Source organism: Odocoileus virginianus, chromosome 5, assembly GCF_023699985.2.
Source record: "Odocoileus virginianus isolate 20LAN1187 ecotype Illinois chromosome 5, Ovbor_1.2, whole genome shotgun sequence".
NCBI classification, from domain to species: Eukaryota; Metazoa; Chordata; class Mammalia; order Artiodactyla; family Cervidae; genus Odocoileus; species Odocoileus virginianus.
The window spans coordinates 86,308,947-86,323,907 of record NC_069678.1 but is presented as its reverse complement, the minus strand read 5'-3'; the positions used below and the strand labels follow the sequence as shown (position 1 = coordinate 86,323,907).

Genomic DNA, 14,961 nt, shown 5'->3' with positions numbered 1-14,961 from the left:
GGGAAAGCATACCAAACTGGAAAAAACTTCCTAGAGGAGGTGAAACCATAGCTGAATCTGAGAAAGGCAGTACGAATTATGAGATAAGGAACAGGTTGGGAAGGGAAAGCAACCAAGCAGAGTGGATAGCACTGAAAAGTCTTAAAAGTGAGAGAAAGCATAACTTTCTGGAAAATGCCAGTAGTTTGGGTTGCTATGGAATGTTGAGGAAGGGTGTGACAGGAGATAAAACTGGTGGAGTGGTGGGAAATAAAACAGGGCCAGATTGTGGAAACCCTTGTTTGGACTTTACTCTGAGTCATTGTGGTAATAAGGAGAATGGATAAGAGGATGTGTTAGTGCTCAGTCCGACTCTTTGCGACCCTGTGGACTGTAGCCTACCAGGCTCCTCCATCCATGGGATTCTCCAGGCAAGAGTACTGGAGTGGGTTGCCATTTCCTTCTCCAAGTGAAGAGGTTATTGCAGTAATCTAGGCAGTCATGATGGCTGAATTTTTATAAATCAGGATGAAGACAAGGGGCATCCATTTATGATACACAGAATAGAGCCTATGGATTTTGATGACTGATGAGATTAGTAAGAAGACAATTTAGTTAATGTTTATGGAATCCTAGCTATGTTTCAGAACTGAGCCAGTCAAGCACTTCTACATGTACTTCCTCACGTATTCTTTCTACAGCCTTTTGGATTTTATGCTGTTGTTCCTGTTTTACAAATAAGGAAGCTGAGTTCAAAAAGTTTGGTAACACTCAGACACAGAGACTCCCAATCTATCTGACTTCTCGAAAGAATAATGCTCTTAACCAGTATACTGTACTGCCCAACAGTTTGCAGGTTCCTGTCTTTTTTTTCTAACTTTGATTGGAGTGTGGCTGCTTTACAATGTTGTGTTAGTTTCTGCCGTACAGCAGAGTGAGTCAGCTGTATGTATACATAGATCCCCTCTTTTTTAGATTTGCTTCCCATTTAGATCACCACAGAGCATTGAATAGAGTTCCCTGTGCTATACAATAGGTTCTCATTAGTTATCTATTTTATATATCAGTTTATACATCAGCTCAGTCGTGTCTGACTCTTTGTGAGCCCGTGGACCGCAGTACACAGGGCTTCCCTGTCCATTGCCAACTCCTGGAGCTTGCTCAAACTCATGTCCGTTGAGTCAGTGATGCCATCCAGCCATCTCATCTTCTGTCGTCCCCTTCTCCTGCCTTCAGTCTTTCCCAGCATCAGGGTCTTTTCAGATGAGTCAGTTCTTCACATCAAGTGGCCAAAGTATTGGAGTTTCAGCTTCAGCATCAGTCCTTCCAATGAATATTCAGGACTGATTTGCTTTAGGATGGACTGGTTGGATCTCCTTGCAGTCCAAGGGACTCTTAAGAGTTTCCTCCAACACCACAGTTCAAAAGCATCAGTTCTTCAGTGCTCAGCTTTCTTTATAGTCCAACTCTCACATCCATACATGACCATTGGAAAAACCAAAGCTTTGGCTAGACAGCCCTTTGTTGGCAAAGTAATGTCTCTGCTTTTTAATATGCTGTCTAGGTTGGTCATAACTTTTCTTCCAAGGAACAAGTATCTTTTAATTTCATGGCTGCAATCACCATCTGCAGTGATTTTGGAGCCCCAAAAAGTAAAGTCGCACTGTTTCCATTGTTTCCCCATCTATTTGCCATGAAGTGGTGGGACCAGATTCCATGATCCTAGTTTTCTGATTGTTGAGCTTTAAGCCTACTTTTTCACTCTCCTCTTTTTCATTAAGAGGTTCTTTAGTTCTTCACTTTCTGCCATAAATGTGGTGTCATCTGCATATCTGAGTTTATTGATACTTCTCCTAGCAATCTTGATTCCAGCTTGTGCTTCATCCAGCCCAGTATTTCTCATGATGTACTCTGCATATAAGTTAAAGAAGCAGGTTAACAATATACAGCCTATGTATTTTATACATAGTAGTGTATGTATGTGAATCCCAATCTCCAAATTCATCCCATCCCCCCTCCTGCCCAACCCTGGTATTCATAAGTTTATTCTCTACATCTGTGTCTCTGTTTCTGCTTTGCAGATAAGTTCTTCTGTATGATTTTTCTAGATTCCACATATAAATAATATTGTATGATACTTGCTTTTCTGACCTCATTCTGTATTACAGTCTCTAGGTCTGTCTGTGTCTCTTCAAATGGCACTGTTCTGTTCCTTTTTATGGCGGAGTAATATTTCATTGTATGTATGTTATATTTTTTTTATCCAGTCCTCTATTGATGGACATAGAGGTTGCGTCCATGTCCTGGCTGTTGTAAATAGTGCTCCAGTGAGTATTGGGGTGCAGGTTACTGTCTTGATTACCTCAAGTGATTGCTAACAGTGTTGTAAGTGCTGTATTACTGAAACAGTGAGGGTGGGGTCTGGAGGAGCAGTGTTAGGGAAAATGATGAGTTCTGTTTTGGACATTTCCTTTGGGACATCTAGTTGATGTTTAGGTGGGAGCTTGATCTAAAATTCTGAATTCCAGAAGGATGGCCTGAGCTGGATACACTGTTCTGGGAATTATTAGTCTGTAGGTGATTGTGGTGGTATCACTCAGCGAGTGGACTGAATAGTAATATGATAATAGTAGTTGACAGCTTTGGAGTGAACATGACCACCTAAAGAGTGATATATATACATCATAGAGCATAAGACAAGGAATGTCTTTTGATCCCCTCAATTCTAAACATTCTTTCTCAAGACATCTCAAATTTCAGTCCACCCGTACCAAAAACAAAAAACTAGGTACTGTTTTCCTATATTTGATTAGTGGTGGAATGAGATTAGCTTTAATGATAGCTGTTTTGTCCTTTCTCGTTCTGCGTAAGTTAAACAGCAGAACGATAGCTTGTTTAGAATTAAAAACTTATAAGTACAAATGAAAAACGGAAAAGAAGAAACCAAAATCCCATGAAGCTGTATTATTAAGCTATAAAGACAGGTTCACCAACCCTGGCAGCCTTTGGAGACACTTGTACTGTATTACTATGTTAACAGTGTCCTCAATCTGTAGCATCCATTATGTATGAAGGAACATTTTTTTTTTTTTTAATTAATTAATTATTTCTTTTTAGGAACATGTTTTATATCAGAATGAGTGGTATCTGTTAATGGAAGGTAACTTGGGAGTTTATTGCATTCACTGCCTTTCTCTCTGGTGTTTACAAAGTATGATGGATTATATGCTAGTCTGTCCCTGGATAGTACCCAGAACAAACAGGGCAGCAATTGGGATACTCTGATCATGCTGTAACGTAAGGGAGAGTTATGGATGCTTCTAGTCTGCTCCATAGTCTGTTCATTTTCAGTAAGGATTCGGAGGCTCCTGCTGCTTCTCCAGGCCAGGGAATGGAAAGGTTTATTTGGTTCACATTCTCATCTTTCTCTTTGATTAGTAAACAACATGCTTTGGCAAATCACTGGCCTCCGAGAGATCAGAGCCTGTACACAGAAAAGAGTGGGCAGGGATGACCTTGTCTTTCTTAGTTTATCTTGTGAGTTGCTTCTCTCTTGCACAGGGAAGACAATGTGTTAAATTGAGGTATTCTGTCATGTTGTCATCTTTGAGGGAATTGTGATTCTGTTGTCGTTTTAGGTGGCTTCAAGGGAGTTGAGTTCATTCGTCTTCAGTTACCTGACCAGATTAATGCTTTGAAATGAAATCTTTCCAAGTCTTTGGTTCAAATTTCACCTGACTGATTTTTACAAGATCACTTACAATCTCAGCCACTTTATACTGATGTATATTGGTAACGTTAACACTTACTTATATGTGTTTGTGGACAACTTTCAGAACCCTTGTCCCTCTGGAGTTCTGGGATTCTATACTTCAGGTTCATTGACTTCATAAACATTTATTGAACACTTGGTAACCTGCCAGGTAGTGGTCTAGATGGTAGAGGATAAACTTGTTTAGGAAACAAACCAGAAAAGGCCCCTCCTCTTTTGATAAGAAAGGATCTTCCTTTCTTTAGAATATTAGACATTGAACAAGTCTAGTTCAGTAAATTGGTATTTGTGAAAAATCTATAACAAGCTCTTCTGGATATGTCTTGTTTTCCTTCTCTACTGCATATCTAGATCCCGCCCATCCTTCTTTGAAGCCTGGCTCAAATTGGCAGCTTCTCCTTGATAGCCTTATCTGATGACCCTTCCAGCTGATATATTCTTCTCTTCTCTGAAATCCTATGTTAATTTTGCCTGCAACTTAAGTCACCTTAAATTTTTTTCTGTTTGTTTTTAATAGGTTTAGTGCACATGTAAAGTGTTAGACTATAAGTTATTGTGGGTAGGATAAATACCCTGTTCATCTTGGCCTTGGGCATTCTGCATGCAGGCAGCAGGATGTTGTAGGAAAAAACACTGAACTTAGAGCCAGAAGACTTGAATTTGAGTACTGGCTTCCCAACTAACTTTGTGACTACAGGCAAGTCATTTAACTTCGTTGAAATTGTTCCCTATCTTTAAGAATATAGTAATTATCTTTCCATTCATAAGTAGTTGTTGAGAAGCTTGATAAACTGAGAGAATATATGTGACTGTTCCTTGTAAATTCTAAATTCTTACACAAATACTTAGTTGATGACATCATAGTAAATATTCAGTAAGTATTTGGATGAGTAAGTATTTGCTTTCAGTTAACACTGTCTCCTGGGTAGTTCTTTTGCTTAGTGAGGTCTGTATGCTTCTGCAAATAGGCTGGACTATCTTCCGTCTTATTTTACTGTAAAATGTTTCTGTTCCTCAGAATTGGCATCTTCTTCATCTCCAGGGCATTCTTTTTTCTTTTTCCTTCCTAGGTTCTGTGTCATACTAAAACAACAAATAACATTTGATCTGTTTCAGCAGGTGGTACATTATGGCTGACATGCAAAATCTGGTAGAAAGATTGGAGAGAGCGGTGGGCCGCCTGGAGGCAGTCTCGCATGCATCTGACACACACTGTGGGTATGGAGACAGTGCTGCAAAAGGTAAGCAGTATACACGCCAGTAGAATGCGTTGAGTGAAACTTGGCGTCCTGGCCTGAAAATTTTCTATCTTGGTGTAGTCTCCTTTGGAGCTAACTTCCTGAAACATTTAGAAAGTTCATTGCCTTTAAGATAAGGGAGGAAGTGACTTGTATGCAGGGAGGCCTGTGGTTAAGTTATTTTAACACGAGAACTTCCTGCTTGTATGCTATTTCCTGTTCTTTCTTTAGCAGAATGACTCTAGTATAAGTCAAATGACAAGTGATATTAAAATTTCCTCTCCAAATTATTGGCAGATTGACCATTTTGCACATGTACCAGTTGAATTATAGAATGTTAGGCTAAAAGGAACTTCATTGGGGGGTAATTTTGTTTATTTTCATTCTGTTGATTAAAGAAATCAAGCTCAGTTAGGAACGGGGACTTAGCTAGGATCACACAAGAAGTTAATGGTAATTCTGGAGCTAGAATGCAAGCTCCTGACTCATAATCCAGCCTTCTGTTTACTGTGTTACCTTGCCTCTCCCCTTTCATATGGAAGTGCCTTTAACAAACCCTCTTTCTCATGTGTGACCATTCTTGGTGGTGTGTCTGTCTTCAGCAGGAACAACTCCGTACGTGCAAGCTTTTGACTCACTGCTGGCCGGTCCTGTGGCAGAGTACCTCAAGATCAGTAAAGAGATTGGGGGAGATGTGCAGAAACATGTAAGGAGGTTTGGCACTTTTTTCCGTCTTTTAAGAACTGGTGGCTTTCTTCAAATTCTAGTCATCCTTGGTTTAAGAGCCCCTTGAGAGGCTCCTGGCTGCTTCTGCCTGCACTGAGGAACTCAGTCTATGCTCTGAAATAGTTTTTCAGATTTTTTTCCAGGCCCTCTGCTTTTATCACATGCTCTGATGGGCTTCTTTTATATAGATAGCTTGCTTTGCTCATCTTGGTGGTGAGAATGTGCTACCCTACCATGTTATATAACCAAGCCTGGAGTGGCTTATTCAAAGGACTCATCATCATGACTTAGCATTTATGAAACTGTGCTTGGTAGTTATGCTAAAACTATGCTAATGTGAGTTATTTTCACACTTAGCCCACAGTAAGAATATGAAGTAGGCAATGACAGGTGCCTCTCCACCCACCTCCCTTCATGTGCTGCTACCCACGTTGTTACCATCACCCCCACTCTGTCTTTCTCTTTGGGACCCAGAACCTTCCTGCTAGTCTTTCGGTGATCCTTTGTAAGCAGTAACCATGTTTAGAATCAGCCTGACCCTTCAGTAAAACTGTTTGCCTGATCCTTGGAAGATATATTTGAAGCCTCTTAGATACCATCTGTTGGCAATGGTGTTAACTCTAGAGAGTGGGACTGGGACTTAGGAGTATGGGGCTTGCATTTTTACTTTATACAGTAGATAGCATTTGAAAAAGTTTAAAACGTATCACTTCTACATTTAAAAAATATAAACCCAGAAAAAAAAATATGACTTGACTTTGAATTTTTGTATGTGGTAGTGCTTATAGCTTCATGCTTCTTAAAATTCACTTGTCCATGGCCCTCAGTAAGAAATACTTATTTGTAACCAAGATATGCATGTGTGCTAAGTCTCTTTGGTTGTGTCCAACTCTTTGCGACCCTATGGACTGTAGCCCGCCAGGCTCTTCTGTCCATGGAATTCTCTAGGCAAGAATACTGCAGTGGGTTCCCTGTGCCCTCCTCCAGGGATCTTCCCGACCCAGGGATCGAAACCGTGTCTCTTAAATCTCCTTCATTGGCAGGCAGGTTCTTTACCACTAGCGCCACTTGGGAAGACCAGTTAAGATAGATAGTGCTTATGCTACTTGTATTGCACCTTTTTAAAAAAATAATTTCTAACTGATGTATTGCACTCATTGTTCTACTGTACTTCACTTAATAAAGTGCTCATTATGTGTCACAAAGTTGATTTAATGATCTGTGATAGGTCATCGTCCAACATTTGAAAATAGCTTTAACCTTATGGAGTAAATACCTTGAGAAATTGATGCATGAGCTTAGGCTTTTGCTTTTACTCCTACCTCTGGTTTTTGAAAACAAGTTTTTTTGGTGATGAGAGGTAGGAGAGATTTTTCAGTGCACTTCATACCACACATGTGCAGTTGCGAACTTGACTTCATTGAAAGCCCTAGGTATGTTTGTTTCCAGCTCTGGATATACAACCCTGATTAGTTCCAGCAGGAGCAATGGTATATGTAATTCTGCTATCAGTCCCTGAAATCTGGATTACTTAAAGAAATCAACATGAAATGCCTGGGTTGCTGCCAGAATACATGAACGTGGAGGTTTCAGGTTATTCTTATCAGGACCTGTCCAGTTGTGAAGTGTCGCTGATAGCTCATTCTTCTCCTGTCCTCTTGGTTTCAGGCGGAGATGGTCCACACAGGTCTGAAGTTAGAGCGAGCTCTCCTGGTTACAGCCTCTCAGTGCCAGCAGCCAGCAGGCGTAAGTTCACTACTAGTTGGTTTTGTTATGGTTTGGTGCGCAGGACAGGTTGAGGGGTTTCTGCTGAGCTATCACAACATGTTAAGATAGACCTACCAGGCACCCAGTCCCAGGAGAGGCTGATTTTAAGCCCCACTATGGGAATGTGCCATTTGACAGTCTTTTCTAGCCTCTTGGCTTAGCCCAAATTCATCATATTGTCTCCTAAGTTCATTAGGCCCTAGAGAGTGATTCTCTTGCTCCACTGTGGATGTGCTTATTAGTAAGACTTCTGGGGAGATTATAAAAGTATTGCTTCTCCCTTCACCCTAAGTGGTTGGACATCTCTTTTTAACTTTATTCCTACCTCAAAATTTTACACTGCCAAAGTATGAAAATAAATTAGAGAAAATTTAGATTTTTCTCAGAGCCACACATTTTAGTTTTGTTATGTTTCTTCTTTTTTTGCATTTGGCTCTCCTAAGTAGAGGGGGTAATAAAATAATTTTTCGTGCTAGTGCTGTATTAAAAACCTGTGAACCCTCAACACGCCTAAATGTAAAAGTAGCAAAAGGAATGTTAAATATGTTAGACTCTAATTTTTAGTCTTAAAAATTAAAAGACAAAAGCTTAAAGCATTTTGTATAAACCTTTTTTCCCAACCCCACACTTTTCACAACAATTCAGGCAGCTGAGACATTATTGTATTTCCCTTACTTTAGATCAAGGATTGGCAGACTGTAGTCTGCAGGCCAAATCTGGCCCACCACCTATTTTAAGTGAAGTTTTTTTTTTGAAACACAGCCATGTCCATTCTTTTAAGTATTGTCTGTTGTTGCTCTATGCACTACAACAGCAGAGTTAAGAAATAGCAACAGAGCCCGTATGGCCTGCAGAGACTGAAATATTTACGGTCTGGCTCTTTACGGAAAGTTTACCAACTCCTGCTTTAGACTGTTCTTATACTGAGATCTGAGAACCGAGATGTTCAGGAAACCAAGCTTTGTGAGAAGGATGAAAATACAGAAACACAAGATTCGTCCATTATGCTAAGCTTCCTGCCCAAATGCCAGTCCTCTAATTGCATTTGATTCAGCAGATCTCTTCTGAGCAGCTGCTGTATGGCTAACACTGTGTTGAGGGCTGTGCAGATTATAAAATGGGGCTAAAACAAAGCCCTTGTCTTTGAAGAATTAATGAGAAATAAAGAAAAATATGGGTCCATTAATAAATGTTGCGTGGTAAGGTGCTGGAATTGGCTGTGCTGATGAGATGCTGTAGGAGGCCAGTGTGACTGGGGTTTGAGGGCTGTTCCTCATGAAGCAGAGGAGCATGTGGATAGATGGAAAGAGAAGAACCCATCATGAATGGGGGCCCAGAAACGAGCTAGTAGCCCGTGTTCATGGGACAGAAAAGAAACAAATGACAGAAATGGTAGAATTTTGTGGTACAGCTGGGGTATGGATCCTGATCATGAAGAACCACAAAATCCTGCTTGAGGAGTTGGAACTCTCTGAGGAGAGTGAGGTGTTGAGTAGTAGTGTAGCCATATGAATCTTTGGAGATAAATACAGAGTTTATTTGCATGCTTGTTGTAGTTCATGAAGAATTCTTGCCTTACAACATCAAAGTTGAGTAATATAAAACACAAAAAGATGCTAACCTCTGTCTTTTCCTGCCTCTTTTTTCTAGAACAAGCTTTCTGACTTGTTGGCACCCATCTCCGAGCAGATCCAAGAAGTGGTGACCTTTCGAGAGAAGAACCGAGGCAGCAAGTTGTTCAATCACCTGTCAGCTGTCAGCGAAAGTATCCAGGCCCTGGGTTGGGTGGCAATGGTGAGCTGCGTAGCTTCTATGGGAGGGAAGGGACAGAGGTCAGGAGATGGGGCTGGAAAGGCCCTGAGTCACTGACAGCTTTTTCTTTTTCTAGGCTCCCAAGCCTGGTCCCTATGTGAAGGAAATGAATGATGCTGCCATGTTTTATACAAATCGAGTCCTCAAGGAGTACAAAGATGTGTAAGTCCAGCTTGTCCTCAAGGGGTAAAGAACAAACCCAACTGGTTGTTTGACTTGTTAGAGCAGGGCTTTGGGCTAAGTTAAGGCTGGCTGTGGCTGCTGTGTTGATTCTCTTATCTCAGGGCTGCTTTTTGGAAAGTGTGATAGGTGTTGACTCATAGAAGCTGGATCTGCAAGCAGGAAGTGTTTCTTCTTCCTCTTCTGCTTTTTCTCTGGGGTTTGTAGAGGGCTTTTGAGTTTTCTCATCCTTACCCTTACAGGTTTAGGAGCTTTTGCTGGATGTGAAAACGAACTAATGCCCCCTTTTTTTTGCCTGTGTGGATAAGATTTTGTTCCTTTGTTGAAAACTTCTAACTGGCTCAATGACAAAAGCTACAAGTAACTTTGTAACACTACCCTGACTATTCTTATGGTCAGGTAAAGAGAGAGGAAGGCTGCCTGACCACTGCAGGTATTGCCTAAGGGGAGTTGTTGTACGTCTAACCACATGTGTCCGATAGTGTGAACTCCTCCATCACTGGTTTTGAGCTGGTGTGACTACAGGCACCTGTTACTTAGCTGCATAACTCTCCAAACCCTTCTTTTCTTCCTTCTGTTCATCCCCAGTAACCAGCATATGTTGAGTGACTACTCTGTGAAGGAATGAGCCTTCATGTGGGTCTGAGATGTCTCCCAGAACATCAAGCAGCTCCTTGATCCTTTTAGTAATCTGGAATTAAGTATCACAATATTTTGATTATACCCCACTATTATAGTCCACAATTTACAGTTGAGGAAATTGAGTTTTATGCTCAGTTCAGTTCAGTTGCTCAGTCATGTCCGACTCTTTGCGACCCCACGGTCTGTAGCACGCCAGGCTTCCCTGTCTGTCACCAACTCCCGGAGCTTACTCAAACTCATCTCCATTGAGTTGGTGATGCCATCCAGCCATCTCATCCTCTGTCGTCCCCTTCTCCTCCTCCTGCCTTGAGTCTTTCCCAGTGTCAGGGTCTTTTCCAGTGAGTCAGTTCTTTGCATCAGGTAGCCAAAGTAGTGGGAGAAGGCAGTGGCAACCCACTCCAGTACTCTCGCCTGGAAAATCCCATGGACGGAGGAGCCTGGTAGGCTGCAGGCCATGGGGTCGCTAAGAGACAGACACGACTGAGCGACTTCACTTTCACTTTTCACTTTCATGCATTGGAGAAGGAAATGGCCACCCACTCCAATATTCTTGCCTGGAGAATCTCAGGGACGGGGCAGCCCAATGGGCTGCCGTCTGTGGGGTCGCACAGAGTCGGACATGACTGAAGCGACTTAGCAGCAGCAGCAGCCAGAGTATTGGAGCTTCAGCATCAGACCTTCCATTGAATACTCAGGACTGATTTCCATTAGGATGGACTGGTTTGATCTCCTTGCAATCCAAGGGATTCTCAAGAGTCTTCTCCAACACCACAGTTCAAAGCATCATTTCTTTGGCGCTCAATAGTCATAGTCTTCCAGCTAATAATATGTAAGAGAGGAGACTTGAACTATAATGCAGTGCTATTTCTGTAATTTAATACTGATTGTTTCCTCCTAAAGGGAAGTGTTTTATTTTCTAACTTTTTGGAGGAAGGCATTATGTTACAAGGCAGTTGAGTTTCTTGGAGTCCTGAAGATCCATAGTGATGCTTGAGAGCCCTCTTGACCATGGTTTCAGGCACAGAATATTTGCTTTTTTCAGTTTTTTTTTTTTTTTTTTCAGTTTTTAAAACTTTTTTTATTTTTTAATTTTTTTTATATAAGATTATGCCTAACCCACTCCAGTATTCTTGCCTGGAAAAGTCCATGGACAGAAGAGTCTGGCGGGCTGAAGTCCATGGGATTACATGAATGAGCATATGTGCACAAGGGTGGAGGGAGATGGGTTGGTAGCAATAAAGTGGTAGAACTAAAAAAAAAAAAAAGATTATGCCTAAGGTCTATATGCAAATGACACCACCCTTATGACAGAGAGTGAAGAGGAACTAAACAGCCTCTTGATGAAAGAGAAGAGTGAAAAAGTTGGCTTAAAGCTTAACATTCAGAAAACTAAGATCATGGCATCTGGTCCCATCACCTTGTGGGAAATAGATGGGGAGACAGTGGAAACAGTGTCAGACTTCATTTTTTTGGGCTCCAAAATCACTGTGGATGGTGACTGCAGCCATGAAATTAAAAGACACTTACTCCTTGGAAGGAAAGTTATGACCAACCTAGATAGCATATTAAAAAGCAGAGACGAAAAAAAAATAAAAAGCAGAGACATTACTTTGCCAACAAAGGTCCATCTGGTCAAGGTTATGGTTTTTCCAGTGGTCATGTATGGATGTGAGAGTTGGACTGTGAAGAAAGCTGAGCACCGAAAAATTGATGCTTTTGAACTGTGGTGTTGGAGAAGACTCTTGAGAGTCCCTTGGACTACAAGGATATCCAACCAGTCCATCCTAAAGGAGATCAGTCCTGGGTGTTCATTGGAAGGACTGATGCTGAAGCTGAAACTCCAGTACTTTGGCCATCTCATGCGAAGAGTTGACTCATTGGAAAAGACCCTGGATGCTGGGAGGGATTGGGAGCAGGAGGAGAAGGGGACGACAGAGGATGAGATGGCTGGATGGCATCACCGACTCGATGGGCATAAGTTTGAGTAAACTCCAGGAGTTAGTGATGGACAGGGAGGCCTGGCGTGCTGCAGTTCATGGGTTTGCAAAGAGTCGGACACGACTGAGCGACTGAACTGAACTGATGCCTAAGGTCTTACTATACTTTGAAAAAACAGTTTGTTCCTTTTTTAAAAAAATTTAAGGCATATTGCTATAAGAGGTAGAGATATAGAGTCCCTATTGGTATGGACTTTGGTTTAATTAGGATAAGAGAATAGGTTTAGAAAAGAAGAAAAGAGAAGCTTAGTTATGATAGAAAAACTGCCATTGAGCAGAGGCTAAGGAGCGTCACAGGCAGGCAGATGTGAGCTCACACTGGAATCACTGTTGGAATGTACCCTGACTGCCTGCAGTGAATTGTTCTTTAATTCTCCCAGGGATAAGAAGCATGTGGACTGGGTCAAAGCTTACTTGAGTATATGGACAGAGCTGCAGGCTTACATTAAGGAGTTCCATACCACCGGACTGGCCTGGAGCAGAACGGTGAGTTCTCCTCCCCTCCTGTCATTCCTCCAGGATTGGGTCTGCAGGTTTCTTAGAGTTTAGTGTTACCAAAGTTCAAGAAGACATGCTGGTCTTTCCAGTGGGGGTTAGAAAGAAATCAAAGAGAAGGAAAAGGGGTAAGAGTAAAGAAAACAAGAGTAAGAGAAAGAATACTCAGTTCTATTCAATGTCGGTAAACATGGGTCAGGGACATGGTTGGGCTGGAGGGGAGATAGATGAATGAATAACATCATCCGAACCCACAGGAAGCTTAAAAATAGAGATACAAAACCCCAATACCAATCACCAAGTCAAGTGCTATTATAAAGGTACACACTACAGAGTATGAGAAAGAGTGATTCTCAACTGGGAGATACTGTACTTTCAGGAGTCATATTCTCATCTGAGACTTTTCAGGTGTAGGATGGAAGTGGGAGAGATGGGTAACAGCAAAGCTTAAAGTAAATGCAGAATAAATGTAGAGATTGGTCATCTGCCTTCAGTAAGAAGAGAGAGACAAATTTTTATGAGGAAAGGCTGAAAAGGCAGTAGTTGAGACTTTTAGACTTTGTAATAAGTGATAAGGAGACTTCCTTGGTGGTCCAGTGGCTAAGACTCTGTGCTCCTAATGCAGGGGACCTGGGTTCAATCCCTGGTAAGGGAACTAGATCCCACGTGCCACAACAAAGACCTGGCGCAGCCAAATAAATACATTTTCTAAAAAATTGATGATAAGAACCTATAATAGGTATTTGAGCAAAATAGTGATAATGATCAGATTTGTCCTTTAAAAAGTCTTAGTATATAGGTTAGGGGCAAGGGCTTATGCTCAGACTATGTAAGTACTCATGGTGCAAGGGGCTGATACAAACAAACTTATGGAGATACAACCAAGATAATAGAATGAGTTAGTAAGAAGACGATTGAACAGTCAAGCTTGGACGGTAATGCCTTTCACTAAAGCAGAGGCGGGGCGGTTGTACAGGAAGAGCAGGCAGGGGGTGAAGTCAGTCTTGGGTTTTGTAAGTCTGAGGTGTTGCTGACACAGTAAGATTTTTAGAACTCTAGGTTTAGAGCTGGAAAAATGGAGCTGAGTTTGGTGTGGGTCGGGAGCATTAATCATTGCATCAAGGGCTACAGTGAAAATCCCATGTATCCTGGACACATGTAAGGCCCTGTTGAGGCCGGTACTGAGGGGAAGAAAAGTTGACTGTGTTCCCTGCACTTACTGTTCCAGGGGCCTGTGGCAAAAGAACTGAGTGGCTTGCCTTCTGGACCCTCTGCTGGATCTGGTCCTCCTCCCCCGCCTCCAGGCCCACCTCCCCCCCCAGTCCCCACCAGCTCAGGCTCAGATGACTCTGCCTCACGCTCAGCACTGTTTGCGCAGATTAATCAGGGGGAGAGCATCACACATGGTAAGTGAATGCTTTGGCAAGAGGAGTCAGTAAACAACTTGTTTTGGCAAGAACTTACCAGCTAGAAACCTGGCAGTCTGTAAACCATAATCATGGTTTGTTTATGGGAGATTCTTTTGGGGTGTTACATTCTTTCAGGTTGCCTAAAGGGATAGCAGAGCTGGCTTAAATGGAAATTGAAAATGGGTCATTATAGTTGTGGGAATCTCTCTTCCCATTGGAAAGTGATTTAAGGGGCACATACAGAGTACCTGCTGTATTGTGCCAAGACATGATGCCAGTGGTTTTCCCTAGAGCTTTTTCCATGTTACCACATGGTCTCTGGGAAGTCGTCATGGAAGGGGGTGGTTAACTTCCTCCAAGGATGTGTATTAGTCATACAGAAAACTTGCATAAAAATGACCTAATGTTGGCATAGAAAAGGTAGACACTCTTATATATATACAGTAGGTTGAAGTCTAAATTATACAACACTCTCCTAGGAATCTACCTATAAAAATATTGAAAGGACAAGTTTTAGACATTATTATTTATAGTAGCTAAGAATGGTATGACAATCTATATATCCACCTTTAAGAGAAATGGTTAACTGTGGTATGTTCCTCATGATGGAATGTTATGCAACCATTAAGTCTTTTTTCTGCCATGAACCATGCAGCGTTTAAAGAAAAAAAAACTAACCACATGGAGTGGTGATGCTGGAAAGCTAGTGTTGCTTATGTAGATTGGGCTCTGTTCATAAGCAAGGCATATGTCAGCCTATTGAGGGAGATTATGGAATTTTTTTTCCCTTAAAAAAAATAAAGATATTTTTAGAAACTATAGGCTAACTTGAGAAAAATTTTACTGTGTTAATTGGTTAAATTTTTTTGTTCTAAGTGTGTATGCTTACATCTAAATAAAAAACAGCTATGAATAGAAAAATTATTGGAAGGGAAGTTTCAAGT

General features: G+C 41.5%; 1 protein-coding gene across 5 annotated transcripts in view; it reads left to right on the top strand.

The window, feature by feature from the left end:
• Positions 1-14,961, top strand: part of CAP1 (cyclase associated actin cytoskeleton regulatory protein 1) — a 28,053-nt gene that overhangs the window by 9,739 nt on the left and 3,353 nt on the right. For 2 of the 5 annotated variants that reach the window (XM_020894098.2, XM_020894096.2), the window contains exons 2-8: positions 4,871-4,992; positions 5,592-5,695; positions 7,384-7,461; positions 9,133-9,276; positions 9,371-9,456; positions 12,494-12,599; positions 13,837-14,014. In XM_020894098.2, coding sequence (XP_020749757.2) covers positions 4,881-4,992; positions 5,592-5,695; positions 7,384-7,461; positions 9,133-9,276; positions 9,371-9,456; positions 12,494-12,599; positions 13,837-14,014 — 808 coding nt within the window. In that variant the 5' untranslated portion in view covers positions 4,871-4,880. Of the gene's footprint in view, positions 1-4,867; positions 4,993-5,591; positions 5,696-7,383; positions 7,462-9,132; positions 9,277-9,370; positions 9,457-12,493; positions 12,600-13,836; positions 14,015-14,961 lie in introns of all 5 variants that reach the window. The other 3 variants (XM_020894100.2, XM_020894097.2, XM_020894102.2) reach the window with 2 other exon arrangements.